This window comes from Patagioenas fasciata, chromosome 2 (genome assembly GCF_037038585.1).
Source record: "Patagioenas fasciata isolate bPatFas1 chromosome 2, bPatFas1.hap1, whole genome shotgun sequence".
Lineage (NCBI taxonomy): Eukaryota > Metazoa > Chordata > Aves > Columbiformes > Columbidae > Patagioenas > Patagioenas fasciata.
This window is the reverse complement of record NC_092521.1, coordinates 125,628,025-125,647,030: the sequence shown is the minus strand read 5'-3', so window position 1 is coordinate 125,647,030 and position 19,006 is coordinate 125,628,025. Positions and strand designations below refer to the sequence as shown.

At 39.5% G+C, this 19,006-nt stretch overlaps 1 protein-coding gene across 1 annotated transcript in view; it reads right to left on the bottom strand.

Annotated features, from left to right (window-relative positions):
- The window catches only part of OSBPL10 (oxysterol binding protein like 10), a 121,285-nt gene that overhangs the window by 16,446 nt on the left and 85,833 nt on the right, over positions 1–19,006 (bottom strand). The window contains exon 7 of the mRNA XM_065831996.2: positions 5,649–5,795. Coding sequence (XP_065688068.1) covers positions 5,649–5,795 — 147 coding nt within the window. The remainder of the gene's footprint in view (positions 1–5,648; positions 5,796–19,006) is intronic.

Sequence of the window (19,006 nt, the reverse complement as noted above, 5' to 3'; positions counted from 1 at the left end):
AGCCATTGTTCTTCTTGTTTATAGGACATAAAAACATACTTTGATGTAAATTAATTTACATCAAACATCAACAAACCAAATGGATCATAATCCTCCAACAAAGGGAGGGGCATACCCTTTCAAATCACTAGAAGATGAATATTTTATATAAGCACACATACCACCATCCTGTAAGTGGTGGAGAGTGTCAGAGGTACATCTACTCATTCTGTCAAATATCTGGGCTACCAATTTCACTCCTGGGCCCTTGACCACCCACCGCATACATATTAGGTCCTTTCCAGCCTCTAACAGACCAAGCCAACTACATCAAATCACAATCAAATCTCGGGTGTGTTTCCATGAATAAAACTATGCCAAGGACCTTTTCCCAAGAGGCCATGGGCAAGGAAACATTCCCAGTTTGACTCCCTCTACCCTACATTGTCATCGTGTATGTCATGTCCCCTCTCGCCTCCCATGTCAAATCCCTTGCCACCTTCACGCTACCCTGTCACCCCCAGCCACACAGCATGTCTCCTCAGTTTGACATCATACCACGCTACTGTGGTGGGCCCCCACACGCCTTCACCTGATTTCAGACAAGCCGAAACAAACAAAAACTGCACAAATCATTACACTAATGTCCTGGGAGTAGAGATGTCCCAGGGGGCCCAGAAAAAAATCTGGGACTGAGCACTAGGCAGCCTGCACCTGAGGGAGCCAGCCCCCAGCGATTCAGATGCAATCTCAAGTGGCTCATCTGGCAACGCAGATGTTGCCAAAGCCACCCACTTGGGAATAACATTTAGTTAAAAGTTTTCTAAAGAAAACACCCTAGAGCACAATGCAAGACAGACACGGGCCATGGGATCTAAAATGATTTTTTCTCTCCATTCCTTCTCCCTCGCCCTCTACACCCTGTACAGGACCATCGCAGGGGAGCTCAGAGGTCCCTCCTGTGCAACCAACACAGAATTCCTGGCACATACAAATCTGTCTAGAATCAAAGCGGTTCAACCCTGCCGGATGCAGACCAACAGCTGTCCTCCATTAACACAATTCCTCCACTTTTCTCTTTAATTCTCCCTTTCAAAAGCCAGGGTTTTTTTGCAGCAGGCAGGGAGCCACCCTTCAAACAGAAACACATTTGCTTTCCCCCCTGCCACCCCAGCTTGCTATTCCAATTGGGACCAAAGCACAGTTCAGTCCTTCTGGCTCCCACAGATAATGAAACAGAAGCTGTCAAACCTTTATTCATCATTTAGTTATTTTCAAAGAAAACTTGTAAACAAGAAAAAAATCGCAGTCATAACAGCTCAAACACAGTCTTAATACCCACACAGCAAGTCAACATACCAAAACAGCAAAAAAAGAGATCGTTGTTCTGTTTGGTAACATACATGCTCATTCGCTCTCTCATTCTGTATATTTACACGCTTACAGCCTTTATACACTAAAAATGTATCCAAGTTTTGATATAAATCAAGCAAAAGATGCAGGACCTTAATTTTACACTGTCTGGTTAAAAAAAACAAACCATCATTTGTGTCTTGAAATTCTAGCAGTGACTATCATGAGTTCACTGTGCAGACGTGAAAGGGCAGAGAAACTCATTTGAGTAAGAGCGGCTTCCTCTAAAAACAGTGACTTTTATTAGCACAAATAAAAGAGGGAAGGAAAGAAAAGTATGGACCATACTTAAGATGATGCAGATTTTATGGTACAACATTAAGACTGCTGTGGTTTCATCCTGTTGACTGGGTCATCTAGCCCTTGTATCTACTCACTCAAGTAGCAGCTGTGTGCTTTGCACCTATGTGTGTAATACAGCAATGCCAAGATAGCCACAAAATGAGATGCTACGAACCACTGAACACTTATCATTTGGTTTCAAAAATCATTTTAAAATCTGAATAAGGCTTGAATTCCAGCTCAAATGATCTTGCTTTAAAAGCCCAACTAAATGGAAAATACATCCTTAATTGTGGCAGGAAAGGATGCACTGCAAAACATAGAATAATTGAACTGTTTCCTTAAAAGGAGGCAGAACTACATAAGAAAAATATCTGAGTGTTTAAGCTTACACAGTTCTGAAATATGCCTAGAAGACATTGCCTTTTACTAAATAACCTCATTGCCTTAAAGTTTTAATATGTGACACCACCACACACTAACAGAGTTTAAAAAAATCACACCAGTCCTTTTTTTTTTAATTGGCCCTATCTTGATTTCTGCAGAAATAAGCAAAATAGAAATAAACAAATCTGGAAACTTGCCAGTATTGGACTGTCATGCACTTGTGCTAGTACTCTGGCTTGCAAAGGCATCAGGTTTTCAACTCTTCTTCAGCCAAGCAGAATGGACTGTTCAGAAAAGTACACTTAAGAGCTAGATTCTTTACATTGGTTTTGGACGAGAACAATTTACATTTTTTGTAATTGCATAAAAAGTCAAAACTGCCTCATTTTTTCATCTGAGAAAAAGCCAGCATGACAACCAAATGCACAGAAGAATCTCTCTACAATAAATACCAAAATAAAACATCTCCTGATTGCAGTCTAAAATGTTAGAATAAACTCTGTTCTTATTCCCTCTCAGGCTTCATGTGAAAAGGAGGCAGTTTAATGGGCATTCTTCCCTTTTCTTTGAGGTTCAAAAGAGACCCTTGGCTCAAAGCTTTATCATAACTTCCTAGGTTTGAATTCACCTATACTTCATTAGATCTGAATGCAAATGAGAAAAGTAAGAGCATGACTTCTTAGGGACAGAGATATTTATCCCCCATACTATTTACAGTGAGGCAAAATATGGGTGTCAGCATCACTCCCTACTTTTTTTAAGAAATCTGACCAAGGTACCCTGCGCTGAGATGTCCTTCCCTTAGAGGTACAAAAGCTTTCCAGTGTCATCTGTGTCACTGTTGGAATAAAACCAGGCTTGTATTTTAAACCCACTTGTATTTTAAAATTACAAGGCAAAAGTATATTGACAAGCAAATTAAAAACTTAGGACATCATGAGCATATTACAATGTTCATTTACGACAGGCTGATTTTCTGCAGAATTACTGGCAGCCCTTTTACACAGAATGACAGCCCTTTATTTTTAGCACATATTAACCGCATAGGGAAGGTATGGGAAGGCGGTGGAGAGATCACCCATCTGTACCAAATGTTAGCATTAATTTCAATCCATTAGATACCACTTTCCAACACATTTATCAGGCTGTCAATGATTTTTTGAGCCATTTTTTCAAAAAAAAAAAAAGTCCAATAAACAAACAATTTAGAAGCTTCTTTTTTTTCCCCCCAGTAATTTCAATTTCAAGTGAGGTTTAAAGTCCTTCCCCAGTCCAAGGCATCAGTTTTGCACCATGTTGTGCTGCTGGGAGCTTTCTCTAGCAGCTAGTGAAATCCATTTGGCCACCACAGCGCCCAGCCTGTTCCATAAGAGCAACTCCCCATGCAGATTTAATACTTCATTGCGAGTGTTTTCCTTCACAGCAGATTTTTACTGTTTAACTCGTCATTAAAAGGCACAGCAGCATGACACATTTGAAAAGCAAAGCATGACCACAACATTAAATGTGGTTGTTTTCACTGTGGGACATGGATGTTAATGCAGGCAAGGCCAACACTAATGTAAGCAAACACCCCATAGGAAAAGGAATAAATGCTGTTTCCTCTGATATGGTACATGAAGATAATGATTACGCATCCAGAACCAAAAGCCACCAAGGGCTCAGAAAAGCTGTTTGTTCATGTGTGTATCGTGCTACAATCCACAGCGCACAAAATGAACCAGAGAAACAAGCCGAGGGAAGAAGGCAACAGGAAAACGGAAACGTATAGAAGGCCCTCTGATAGTACAAACTGCTGTGCCACTTCCAGCAGAAACCGTCTGGCATCAGGGCTATCAGAAATCCAACTTTCAGAGGAACAGTGAAAAATGAGAAGAGCGGCGGCCAAGAAACCAAGCTTTATCGTCATACGTCTGTGGCCCTAAGGGCCTCATGTCAGGAAGCAAAGTTAATAAAAAAAAGCAGCCAGCTGTCTTGTAATTTATTTTTTTAATCCTCAAAATGGTCAGAAAAGTGATGCGCACATGTGGCACGTCTCATTAATACTCATCATATGTGTAGTCATGTGTCACGTAGACTAGAGATAGATCTAACTCTGCCATATGCCCGTCCCCCTTTTCAGACTGCGGGTATTATATACCCACATTCATGCATGCTAATATTTTGCCACACTATAGATCTGATAATATTCATCACTATCCTCAAAAACTGTGCTCTAAGAACACTATGTAAGAAACAGGTCATCACATATATTTATCTTCCCACTTCTAAGTGTCTAGCCTTCTCTTACTTCCAGGAATTTCTCTTATTTACACTAACTGTGTGTCTTTGGGGGTTTCGCCTCCTTTGTCGTCACACAAAGATGACACTGGAAATCAGGGAAGAAAAATCTTGTTCATTACCAAAGACAAAATGTTTTGAAGACACAAGAATGACAGATAAGGAAACTTACTCTAGTTTAAACATTACGAGCACAGACAGCCATATCAAACCAACATAGAAAAAAAGAAAGCACTTTGAAAAGTTGAGGAATGTAAGAAAAACAATACCAAAAATGAACTGTACATAACCCCCAGACATACTAAGTGGTGACAGGTATAAATTATTCACAAATGAAATGATGAAACGCTTGTTCTATTTAGAACATTAATTTCAGTGCAGCTATTCAATAGCTATACTTAGCAGCAGATCATGGGATTGCTCAGTCTTAAAAATGTAAGTATTTTAAAATACTATGAATTGTGCCAGAAGCAGCAGAAAATACCATATTAAGAAAGCCTTATTTTGTAAGAAGGTAACAGTAAAAATAGATTCTGATTGGTACAGAAGATCAAAAGGAATGCAGATGAACTCTTCTGAATATCAAAATGCTCATGAGAAGAATCTCCTGCATGGCTACTTCTTGAACAAGGGTAATTCCAAACTTTTTTTCATTTGTGGAAGGACTAAATCAGAATGTGCTCTTCTTATTTGTGGGAAGTGGAATATAGAGGTTTTATTTGCCCTTTTTTTTTAATAGAAAAGTTTTGTGGAAGGAAAGGGTATTCCATATCTTTACAAAAATCCACGAGAAGGTTTTGCTGGAATGTAGGACTATTCATAAAAAGCATTCTCTGCTTCCAGAATATCCACCTCATTTCCAGAACTCTAAGGACTTCAGGGAAATTTCTCAGACACCATAACTTCTCTGATCGTATCAATATGGATAAGCTCATAACAATACTGGTTCCATGACCAGAAGTATGCACAGAATGTTAAACTGGTGAGCTGCTTAGCACAGATGAGAACAGTGACAATTTGAAGACCTGAATGTCTTTACCATTTTTTGAAGCTGCCAAGTAATTAAATGGAATCCAATCCACAAAAGCAGTAACTTGAGCACATATCTCCATAAAACTGACATTGTGATTCCTCAAACACTCAGTGCACCTCTGGAACCAGGTCCCTATGAAGACACAAACTTCATTTACCACAGGGGCAACACACGCTCACAGGAATCACACACGTGCACACACACACACACACAGAGAAGGATGAGAAGAAGAAAAAAAGAATGAACAATTATAAAAGAGATACAGTGTCCATACCCTGGTAAGGTCCATGCCAAGTTTGAGCTGAGAGATGAGATGGAGAATTACACTGCGTTGATCATCCATGACTCCTAAATCCTCCTCTTCATTATCTTCAGTATCTGTCATCTCATCTTCAACACGGATCAACTCAGAGGCTGAATGCTAAAATGAAAAGAAACATCACTGTCTGGACAAAAGTTTCAGTATGTTTTTTTTCCACACGTATGTTTAGAAATGGAGCTGTCTCAATGGAACCAAAGCCTCTGTTAAAACCAAGAAAATATACAAATTCAAAATTTAAAAAATCGAGTGGTGGGTTCATAAAGCATTTTGATCCTATCCTCAGAACACGAGTGGTAAGCATCAGATGCTGATTTACACATTATCTTCTAATATTTATATTGCTGTGACGCCAGACGAAACATCACAGCATATTAAAATAACAGGCCTTCTGTTTATTAAATAGAAGTACACAGTCCAAAATGAGTCTTCAAGAGTTTGTTTCATAAATCTCTCCAGTAAAAACTCATACGTCACATCTAGATGCTGCATGACCTGATTTCACACTATTTTTCTCCTTTCCTCTATCCAAGTCCAAGTCATGTATCTACACAAGTCAAGACTATTAACTAAAGGAGATAAGAAGACAATAATTACAATACACACTTTTGGGGGAAAAAAAAAAAAATTAGATTTTGGGGAGTCTTTATGACATTTGCAACATTACGCTGCTTCACAGCACAATTATGCCCAAACTGCCCAATTTCCAGACATAGTCGCTGAAGATCAAGAGAGGTCTCACGCCATGTCCTTTTCAAGAGGAACTTCAGAGCAGAAATGGATAATGATTTGTGATATTTTATTTCCCTCAGGGTTTACAATATATTACCAACAATAATCCAAACAGGTGGTAGTTATCTTCCTCAGCCCATTGAAACCACTCTGCAAGCCTTCCGGATATATATTCAGTAAGTTTTTTATACTTCAAAAAAAAGTTGTGTTATGTAGCTGAGAAATATACAGGCCAGTATTTCATTATTCCCCTAGGTTTCCATGCATAAGTGAGACAACACTGTCTGCAAAAGTCAGTATTCCTTCATGCTAAACAGCATTTTTGCAAAAACAGCTAGTTTGTTATATAAAATGAGAAATTTTTCATCTCACTGTGAAAGCCTTTGCACCTGAGAAGTTTCATTAAAACCAGCCGATATTCGGAATTTGGTTTCAAAGACATTTTTCTGAATGATCATACTAGAAAGCCCCCAGGTGAACAGCAGCTTGTGTAAGGCGAGTGTCTGTTTCTTAAATTTAGTTACTACAGATGCTTCCTGGATTTGAATAAAGGGTTTTCTCTTTCGTTTCATCAAATAAATGTTTAGGCAGTTATTCCCAAAATAATAGGTATTTAGTGAAACCCAACGACATGCAAAAGACACTTTACAACTACTTTATTTAGAAAGTAGAATACATAGATTACATAAAACAGAATCTGGTGAGCTGTAACCTCAACAGCTTGAAGCTTTTCAAAAGGATCAAACCACACTTCTTCCTGCTCCCTCAGAAAATAAAAGGATAGAATGATAAGCCCGTTCGTCCCAAAATGCACAGCATGATTATCCATCTGACGCCTTAATGATAAGTCCAATTAACACAAAACCTGACAACCTCATACAAAATTATCCGTTCGAAGCCTGGCTTGGTAGTACAGGCTAGGATTCATTTGGAGGGAGCGTGGAAAAAAGCGGTATCAGAACTTACAGGAGATGCTTCCACGGGAGGTTTCCCTTTGATCCAGCTTGACCTCATTGAGAGCACTGAGCTACCGAACAAGCGCTGCTGCTTCGTTATTGCCATGAACCGAGCTCATGGCAAGCAAGCTCCAGCAGGAATTAATAGCGGTAGGAAAAAAAAGCAAGGGAACCTCCTCTCCTCACTCCCACCCCCTCTTCTTTTTTTTGGCTATCCGACGAGTTGGAGAGCGTGTGCCAGATGTCAATCTGCTCCTTGCGTTTCTAGTCACGCGGTATGGAGACGAGGGAGCTGAATGGCACGCAGCTCCGACAGGGAAATGATGCTGCCGCTTCCCGAGGATGTCCTGGTGGGCTGGATGCCGGCTGGGGGGCAAGAGGGAGGGGGCACGAGCGTGGCTGAGCGTGCACCAGTGCTAGAGAAGCTTTCAAATGAACACGTAACAGCTGCATAACCTTTAGTTGCTAACAGCATCATAAAATAAAGAAATTACACATCGACGAGTTCACAGATTAAAGCATATATTAAGAATTTTCTTCTCCTCAAGATTGCACGAGAGACAGAAATCCTGCTTTCTTTCCTGCTAAAATAGGAATTAGGTTTTCCATGCCTTTCAAAGTGTTACCAACAAAACAGCAACTGCCTCGCATTGCTACTCTACAAAACATGCACAACGAGGGCAAGCAACCCTCGGAAGAGTTTAAGTGCTCAGGAAAGTAGCGTTTGCATTGTTTTAAATCAAAGATTTCCTGTTCATCAGTGTCAGGATAAGTACAACGTGTAACATTAGGATCACGCACGTTTAATGACCATTCTGCAATAAGGACTATAATTTTAATTATCTTAACTAGCCCCTATTTTAAGAACACATGCAAGGGCACTAAAAATCCCACAACTCTCCTGCTAACCAACATATTAGTGACCTTCAGTGCACGTAGAATGACATCAGTTGGCTGCATCTTTTCTCAGTTTCCCATAAAATAAGAACTTGAGTAGCAGTTCGCAATTTATATCACAGGGACTGAACAGCGGTCATCTTCTGCAAGCAATGTCCTTTCTGTATTTTCCTCTCTTCTCATTAGCTGTTCTAGGAAATTACTTCATTACTTTTTAAGAGCACAGAAAACAGAAATTTCTTTCTTAAGTAATGCATATTTTCTTTAAAAAAAAAACAACCATGTAAGCACAACTTAAGACTGTATGGAGATACAGCCACAAAATGCAAAACCACTGCGTATTTCAAGTGTCATAAAAGCTCAATCAGGTTTTTTTCTTTTATTTTCTTTCCACAAAAAATAGTATGCAATTCAGTAGTAACTGATGTGTAAGCATGCAGTTGCATGCAAAAGATTATGTTGAGTGATTATCCTTTAATGGCAGCTTTTCTGAATTATCAGACACACGTTCTCTCCTGTCCATCCTCCCGCCCCCTAAAATATAGTTGCAAAGCTGCACTAGGAAAGCAGCAATTTGCTCCATTCCTAGGCAGTCAAAGAATAATGTAAAAGCTATTGAGCTGTGCACAGCTCAACCTGGGAATGAACAGCACAGCTACGCTTGGGTGCTAACCCTGAGAATCAAATACTGAACTGGTTGCAAACAAAAATCAAAAAGGGGCTTATGTTTAAAATCATTTTTAATCAAAATGAGTTTCCAACACTGGGCTGAAGCACCAGAATTCTTCAGAAAAATCTGAATGGAAAACAACAGATCATTTCTAGAAATCCCATGAAGTGATTTCACTTCAAAGATTAAAGGCAGAAAACACGAAAACATACACTGGCAGAGATCTATTTTAAAACAGGTCACTTTATCAGAACAGGGATCGATTAATTGAGAGAGGTCATCTGCTGGGATATGAAACGGATGTTCTAGTTAGCAGCCTTCATAAGAAAACAAGCTCATTCCTTTTTTTAACAGATGAAACCTGTAAGGTAAAGAAGTTGTTTCTAAAGGAAACATTCTGCATTTTAAAAAAAAAGATGTCTTCAGGAAAAAGAATCATGGAATACAAAGCTATGTTTCTGTCAAGGGGCAAACCTGCCACTGTTCTTCCAAAGCCTCTTCCACAAATTCATTTTTCATATTAACTGCTGTGCTGCAAATTCATTTTCAGATAATTAGTTCAGTTATAGGGCTCAGAGTTTGGTTTTCCGACATACTTCACAAACTATATCATGCAACAACAGTACTATCAAGCATGACATTGACCTCATCTTGTGTATTTGTCGTAGGGGAGAAAAAGGAATATATAGAATCACAGTATCATTTAGGCTGGTGGACCTCTTGAGATCATCTTGTCCCACACTCTGCTCAAGCAGGGACACCTAGAATCAGTTGCCCAGGACTGTGCCCAGCTAGGTTTTGAATATCTCCAAGGACAGAGACTCCACAACCGCTCTGGGCAACCCGTGCCAGTGTTTGACTATCTCCACAGGAAAAAAAAAAAAAAAAAAATCTGAGGCTGAGATCAACTTTCATGTGCCCATCGCCTCTTGTCCTGTCACAGGGCACTACTGAGAGAATCTGGCTTCCTGTTCTTCATTCCTTCCCATCAGGTAGTTATACACACTCATAAGATCTTCCTGAGCCTTCTCCAGGCTGAACAGTCCCAGCTCTCCCAGCCTCTCCTCATGTGAAGGATGCTCCAGAACTTCCATCATCTTTGTGGACCTGTGCTGGACTCACTCCAGTAAGTCCATGCCCCTCTTGTATTGGGGAGCCCAGACCTGCACACAACACCACAGATGTGGCCTCACCTGTGCCAAGCAGAGGGGAAGGATCTCAGTGCACTGGCAACACTTCCTAGAGCAGTCCACTTGGCCGCCTTTGACACAAGAGTCCATTGCTAGCTCATGGTCAGCTTGCTGTCCCTCCACCAGGAACCCAAGGTCTCCTCTGCAAAACTGCTTTCCAGTCAGTTGGCCCCCAACCTGCACCAGTGCAGTGGCCTTTTCCCACATATCTCTGGATGCAGGACTCTGCATTTCCCCCTGTTGAACTTGACAAGATTCTTCTCTGTCCAGCCTGTCAAGGTCCCTCTCCAGGGCAGCACAACCCTTGGGCTCATCAACCACTCCTCCCAGTTTTTTTTAATATCTACAAACTTGCCAAGGGTACACTCTGACCCGTCATCCAGGTCATTAACAAAGATGTTGAACAGTACTGGCCTCAGTATTGACCCCTGGGGTCACCACTAGTGAGGGTCCTCCAGCTGCATCTTGTACCACTGATCACAATTCTCTGGGCCTGGCCATTCAGACTGTTCTTAATCAATCTCATGGCCCACTTATCTAATCCATACTATGTCAGCTTGTCTATGAGGATGTTATGGGAGGCAGGATCAAAGGCCTTACCGAGGTCAGGGCAAACAACGCCCACTGCTCTCTCCACATGCACCAAGCTAGTCACACCATTGTAGAGGGCTATCACGTTGGTTAAGCATGATTTCCCCTTTGCAAACCCATGCTGACTGCTCCTGATCACCTTCGTGTCCTTCACATGTTTGGAAATGCTTTCCATGGTTAGTTGCTCCACCACCTTCCCAGGGATCAAGGACAGGCTGAGCAACTTGTAGTTCCCCAGACATTACCAGAACATCTTCAGATATTTCTTCTTGAAAATAGGAGTGATATTTGTTTTCTTCTGGTCTACATGAACCTCTCCCAAACATCAGGACTTTAAAGACAATAGATGGTGGCCCTGCAGTGACACTAGCCAACTGACAGATGCATGCTCATAGATGCATCCCACCAGGTCCTGTGGAGTTATCTGCTGCCTAATCTGGTTCTGCTCCACCAAGGGTAAGTCTTCCCCCAGACCTCCCCTCTGATCACAGCCTTGGACTCCTGCAGGCTGATGTCACAAGTTAAGACCGAGGCAAAGAAGGCTTTGCTTAGCTCAGCCATGCTCCATCACAGTAATAAGCAGAGACCATATGTATCCTGAGAGGTACACACTGACAACTTGTATAGGACTCAAAAGACAATTCTTCATATTATTACACCAAAGTATTCTAAGAATTTTCATTAAGGCATGAAAAAGCTTTTACATAGTACAAAAAGGACTGTAGTCAGAAGAAGAGGATGAAAATTTGGAACTTAAAACATCCAGATAAAAAGACATCATGTAATAATATTCCAAGGGAAGTGGTCCTTAAGTCTTTCTACATTCAAAAAATTGCAAAAATACTAAAAAATAACCCTGTATGAAACATTTCTGCATCGAGAGAAAGATGTAATAAATTACTTACAAGGCTTCTTGAGAAGCAACATTAAACAGAACCAGCATTTTCAGACTAGGCAAGGATTGCCATATTTTCTGTAGAGTCATCTAATTACAATTAGTTCTACTAGTGCACATAAAAGTCAAAGGGTTCACTTTGATTTTGAGATTCCCTTCATTAATGATGTAGGATTGCAAGCATCATTTACACTTGCACTTGTGTAACTTGAGAGCTTGCAAACAGATTTTCTGTTCATGTGACAGTAAATATAGCTCTGTAAGGTGAGAGCATTTTAGCACATTTACACCAATGTGACAAATTGGCCCCATAAGATTTTCAGTCTCAATACCAAAATTAGAATACTCTTTGTAGATACAGTAATAATACCCCAAAAGTAGTAATATATAATGAGCTGACAGCTTCTTGCAGGGCTTGTCACTGTATCAGAATCCAACAAATTGCACTAACTTGTCTTCTTCCAGGATGTACACCTTCGGAGTATTTAATTGCATCTACTACCAGCCATGGTGTGCACCTGATGGAAAAACAAGCAAGCTTACTGCACCCATCCCTCATTAGCAGCGATCTGAATCTCAAATGTAGCTTTTCTGGTAAGTGGTACGTAGTAAATTATTTTATATACAGATTAGTATATTAGCAGGCTGTGAAAGGAGGAGTAATTCCCGTATAGAAAATTGAAACGAAACTAATAGAAACAAAATAGAAAACTTCCATTTACTTCAACCTAAATCTTCAAACAAAACAAAAACTCAAGCACATTTACATGAAACCCATTGTAAAGACTGAAATCATCATCATCATCATCCATGCATTTCTCCTCTAACTTCCAAATGCATTGTCATTTACAGATTAGCAACTTTAAGCTTAACTATAGGGTAGCAACACTCTTCTTTATATCCAATCAGCTCCTGTATCTCGTTACATAAGCCTTTCTCCTCTTCAAGAACAGTTCAAATACAGCAAAATAAAAAACGCTCTTCTCAACACCACACTGCTGCACAATGTAAGCAGGGGAAGGGGAAAAAAAGAAGGTTGGAAAAGCAGTGGTAGAATGAACTCAGGTCATTGCTTGAGCCCTGGCCTCCATCGTCCTCTAGTCTTATTTCTGCTTTGCTCCTGGCAGCCCAGTGACTGATCATTGCAAAGAGCAGATCAAAGTTAAAACCTCAAACGCACCAACATCCCATACGCACATTGTAATGTGAGAACCTGGACACCAAAGTTCCAGGCACTTTCAAAGAGAATTAAGGCTCCCCAGTGTTCAAGATTTGATTTTTTTAAGAGACTCAACAAGCTCAGAACCAAATAAGCTTATATGGAGAATTCAGAAAGCAGAACTTATTACAGTCTGTACACCTCAATTTCACACTCTAAAAGGTCTCTCAAGAGTAGCAAAATAGGTGGCTCAGCTCAGCTGATTTTCTTCATTTACACTGAATATTTCATAGGACCTGTCTCCTCTACTGCATCTATCAGTAGCTTTTGCTTTAATTGCTGGGAAAAAATGTTGCCATAGTATTAATATACAAAAAGTCTACTATCTCAAAGGGAACCTGCCCCCCAAGACCCCACATGACACACATCCACAATCACACTTTTCCTAGCATTCAATCACTACAGGTTAGATATAACGATGATGAACCAAAATTAAAGTTAAGATAACTTCTAAAATATCAAAGTAAGTAATGGAGGATGACAATCAAATGAGAAGGATTTTACAGTTCAAGAGTGCACACGCTGTAACTTGAACACTTCACCACTACGGTAAGTAAATATATCACTTCTTTTTGACTTTGCTACTATCATATACATACAGATCCAATCTGCAAGATAGTTACTTGCTCCTTCACCCAACCAGGTGAATGAAAAATAGCGTAACAGGCAGATTTTCTACTTACCTGAAATTATGTGTACCAAGAAAAACAATCCAGGCATATCTATCTGGATAGGTAACATAGCTGCATCTGGGTTTGGGGTGTGAGAGAATAGGGTCAAAGCTTTTAGGTAATCCGGGATACATCATTCACCATTGTTATATGGTAGAAAAAGCTGGCATCAGGAAAGATTGTCTACAATCTTACCAATTTCGTTATTTTGATTGTTAACTCAGGTGTCCAGAGAAAATTCTTCAAACTAGGACTTATCCACAATTAAAATATCTCACTGTTTTGTGTATGGATAGTTTATATTTATTTTGTAGTTTGTTGTTTGGGTTTTCTTAATTGAATATGCTAAACACACAGGATGTTCAGAAAATCTCTCCAAGCGAGCGACAAGGATCAAAGTGCAGCAATGTGAGCAATCTGACTATCAGACAAGATTAATTGGTTACCACATATGTAACAACAGAGTCATCTACTGAACCAAGTAATACCTAGCTCTCCTTAGGTGATCCTTCCTTCACTGTGAAGCAAGCAAAATAGAAATGCATCTTAATACTAATACTTCGTAAACATAGACATGATGGAAGGAAAGAAAATAATCACAAAGCCTATAGCTTAGGTGACAAATAGGTCTGTGATCTTTTTCCTTCCCAACAAAACCAATCTGGCAGACATCTGGAGGCAAGCACATTATCTGGATATTCACTATTTTGAGAGCTTCACTAATGCTTTTTTGTTAATGTTTTGCAGCATTATCTCTGGGAACAGAGGTTCTTTTCATCCTTAAAGAACAAGCTCAGAAACCTTTCCTTTCCTGCACTGCAGATGTGTTTAACTCTGACCTGTGACCATATTTAGGTGTAAATATACCAACAAAGCAGTGATGAGGATGAGATAACATAAGAGGTTTAGAAGAAAAAGGGTTGGCTTGTTGTTGAAAGAACAGGGAAAAAATGCCTGTAACATGAAACAAAGGGCATCTATGTTTACATTGCAATATAGCCTGTGTAAGCCTTCAGAAAAATTATTAGAAGCTAACCATGAAAGTGACTGTGTGTAAGAATAAAGAATCAGTGATTTAACACCCTTTTAAACAGACATCTTCATTTGGGTTACCTACAGCACTGTAATCCTGTTATGCACCAAATCATGTTTGTTGGACAACTTTTTCCCTAGATGTTCATTTCTTCTTCATAAGAAAATTAATCTTGCAAAATTTTATTTCCATAAACCTAAGGCAGTCAATTCTGAAAATGTGCTGTAAAGCAGCTAATTCCCAAGAACCGACTCCACAGGAAATTATTAATACCATCACTGGTCCATGCATTTTGTGAGTATCTTTCATGAAATGAGGGCTGCTGAAGTACAGCGCTGTTCAATCTGAATCCTAAAACACAAGAGGGCTTTGCAGCATTGCATAAATTCAGTAAGAACTGGGAATAAATATTTTCATCACTGGTATCATCAGAAAGGAAGAGCAACATGAGACTAAAAAAAACATACGCAAAGAGAAAAGCCCCATGGACTTGTCCTAAATTGAAGCAAAAAACCTTGGAGGCTAACATAAATCACAATAGTAAAATTCATGCCAGCTTAAAACCACAAAAAATACAGCATCGCATGATAAACCATTTTAACAAAACCTATTCCTAGTGCAATACAGATACTAATGAAGAAAAATTTCCTGAAAGATACTCAGTTTTGTTTCAAAAACCAAAATTTTTAGAAGCAACATGGCTATAAATACAGCATCTGATGCTACCCAAAGTAAGTTATTGATAATTTACAAGCTGGCAAACCAGACATTGCAGCAGGACAGATGCCCATCACTGGCCAGGCAGGACTTCAGAGATTGTGAAGGGTCTAAAAGTCACACGCTTGTAACTTTTGGGGAGCTTAAGACAAAAGAGTGCACTAAGTTGCAGGTTGGTGAGGGAGCCTAACATGTGGGGAAGTATGGCAGGAGGTTATACACTCTAGATATCCCCTGGTATTAAAGGGGTTCCTCTCTGGAATGAGATCCTTGCGGAGAAACCTGAAGAACCAAGAGGAACTTGCCTCATACTCCCACAGAGAAGGGAAAGACAAATGGTTTTTGGTAAGGGATTTTAGTCACCCATGAGCCAGCACAGCACACTGAGAAGGAAAAGGTGTCACACTCAAACAAACCTTTGCTCCCATTGACAAAACCCATGGAGAAACTGCGAGTTTGTGCAGACAGGCTGTGGGACCTCCACTGTTGGAGGTGTCATGACCGTGAGCAACCTGACTTGATGAGCTCTGCTTTGAACATAGAGTTGAGCTGCAGGGCCTCCAGAGGTCCCTTCCAACCCAAAGTATTCTGTGATTCAGTAATGATACTGCTTGCAAAGCCCAGCAACTGTGAAATCAGTAGTAACAGAACTGAAGTCATTTAGCCAGCTGCAATTCTCTTTTATGTCGCTTTGTATGCTAGCTAAGCAAATATGCAGCAGAAAAATCCTACCACGTTAGTCAATAATATGTCATTCGCATAGGCAAAGAGGGCACAAAAAGATGGACAACTAGAAATTTAACCTTTACAATAACCTGGTCTTGCAATACTAGTCTAAACGTAAATCCAGCTCCTGCAGTGCTATTTCTTGTATGCAACATCACATGCCAGCATATTTATGAGAGGAGAGAAATGGTAAAGACATGTTAACAGAAGCAGTATTAACAGTCTTTTCTCAAGGCAGCATGCTTGTTAGATCATTCTGACTCTGCATGCAATTTCTTGGCCCATCCACTACACACCATTTCATTGCTGACACACAAAATTAAAAAAAAAAAAAAAAAGAAAAAAAAAAGTCTCAAGTCTTTCAAAAGAAAAAGAAATCATTATACCAGGAAAACATCTGATGTATATGTGAAACAAACAGAGTCTAGAAGATTTTCATCTTTTATACAGCTATCTGCTTGAGGACAGTGGAACCCTTAACTTGAAAAGCTTCTGAGATTTGTTCTCAGTCTGATGAAGCGCTTGTCCATCTCAGACTGTGAAGACAACTGTGTGGTCTCTGTACACGATGATGCAGAAGAGTCCTGCCTCCTTCATCTATCTTCTCCTTCCAACCCCTCCTCTGAGACAAAGTTTTATAATTAAACAGTTTCATGCCAGCTGTTTCCATATTTAGGGCATTTCAAATAAAAAATGACTAGAGTTCATCACCACAAGCAGAAAACACTATTTTTCCCCTAGCAAGACCAGATGGAACAGCTGAAGCCAGTTTGGGTGATACTTCACTAAGCAAGATCAAGCAGTTCCAACCTGAGGCAAATACTCATTGTAGAAGACTTCAGCCCAACTTACTAAAGTCTAGCTGAGTTATTGACAGTCTTAATGAGATGGGTAAGCTTACTAATGGGCAGTATTGCCAAACCCACATTTATAAACATATGAAGAAATAAAGCTGACAGCGCAAAGAAAATCGATTGGCACACAACAAATCAATTAGCACACAATCCTGAAATAAAATTAACATTGGCTTCAGAGTTCATTTTGCAGAGGGCACAGGTTTTATAATGAACAGACTAAGCAATTGATCCATTTTAACTCAATTTTTAAGCTCTATTGTAAAGGAACCTGAGTTCTTTTATGTTCTAATGATTAGTTTTCACTGACTTTCAGTAGTAATTATGGAATGCCACAAGAATCAGAGCCTCATGTTCATTCAATTTACATGCAAATTTTGTATTAAAGCTTCATATTTTTAAGTAGAATATTATTCTCAAATACATTATATAAATAGCAGCTGGAATACATGCATTTTGGAGGCGCGAGTGATTGACAAAATGCAATGGCTTTGGCTGGAGCTAAATTTTTATTAATTATTTTTACTGAAGACTGTTTGCCGACACAGTAACTATTCCAGAAAGCTAGCAAAAAAATAAATCAAAATTAGGTGGATTATCTTAAGTCATTGTCAATGCTATTGCAGCAGGCTTAGGGTCATTTAATTCTACTTTTAGTGTAATTGTACATTTAATCCTTAAATATACCTTTCCTTGATTATCTTTAAATATACCTTAAATTGATTATCTCAGATTTCATTTTTTAGATGGTCTGCTAGTGAATGGATTAACCGGTACCATCTTTGCCTAGAGATTAATTTATCTATCCAAGTCATTACAGGCCATTTATTGTGCTCTTTGGCCCAAGAAGCACTTAATTATGCAGAAGGCAAAAAGCAGAGCACATTCAGAAATCCTCTCATGTTTGTACGAAACAGTGAAAAGACACTCTCTGTAATACTGTAAATTGTTAACTTTCCCAGCCTGACCTGTTCTCCTTCCATCACTGCACTTGTGATATATTCATAGCTAAGGTGATGTCCCAACATCAACTGCACAGATTCATGTCAAGTACAAAAAGGAACTAAGAAATACTAGGAACAATTTACACTAGGAAACAATCCACAGTCCTGGCCAAGACTGATGAGACACAGATATATAAAGAAAAGCTAATACTGAATTAGAAATAATTTCTTGTATTTGGCTTGGTTTCTAAAACTGCAGGAGCACTCTTACAATTATTTCTTAGCATCTCTAACACATTCTGTAATAGCTCTAATGGCTATTACAGCCTCTGTAAAGGATCAAGATTCATCATATTAAGATGACTAACCCAGACAGAAAACTGCTTCATCTTGAAAGCAACTACCACCTGAAGAGATTCGACAAGACCACATCATCTTCTAAAATCAAGAATTTAACCATTCGGTATATCCTGTAAATAGCGCAGTTACTTTTTACAGTTGCAAACATCAAGGTTCAGATCATCTAGGGGACTGAAATACCTTTAATGACCCGGACTTGACTGCCCTTGCAATCACTATCACAATTAAAACGTGGTTTAGCAGTTAGATAATCAGAGCTAAAGCCTCAATCCTACAGAGCTAAAACTTCAATCCTATTAAAAAGACACTTCAATATGGAGCACAGTTTCTCATGCACACAAGCAAGGGAAAGTCAGGCAGAGGAAAGCAGAGACGCTGTGCAGATAACCAGATTCACAGGATTGAAAGAATCAGGTAGCATTGCATTTTAAGGCAGAAAAATCACATGAAGAGAGTTAAGTTGCAGATGTAGCTACAGCACATTTTTTGTAATAATTCTTATCTAAACTATTGGATCAAAATAAAATTATTCCTTTCCTCTCAGGTCCTGCATAAGAACAGCCTGTTTCCCATTTGTGTCTGGCTGCCAGGGGAAGCATTTGGGCTGCAGCTACATGTTGTCAGTTCAGAAGGGGAATTCTCACACCTAAAATGACAATTAGTTGAAGTGGAGCAGTACTTCACACATGGAAGTGATTCACACCTTTATTCTACTTAGGCACCAAGTTTATTACAACGGAATTTACTGTGAGACTCAACATCTTACAACTAATGAGTTTCAGCATTTCTTGAAAGGCATTTTAAAATTATAAACCCGCAAATGAAGGAAGCGAAGTCCCATTTACTGCAAACTGGACA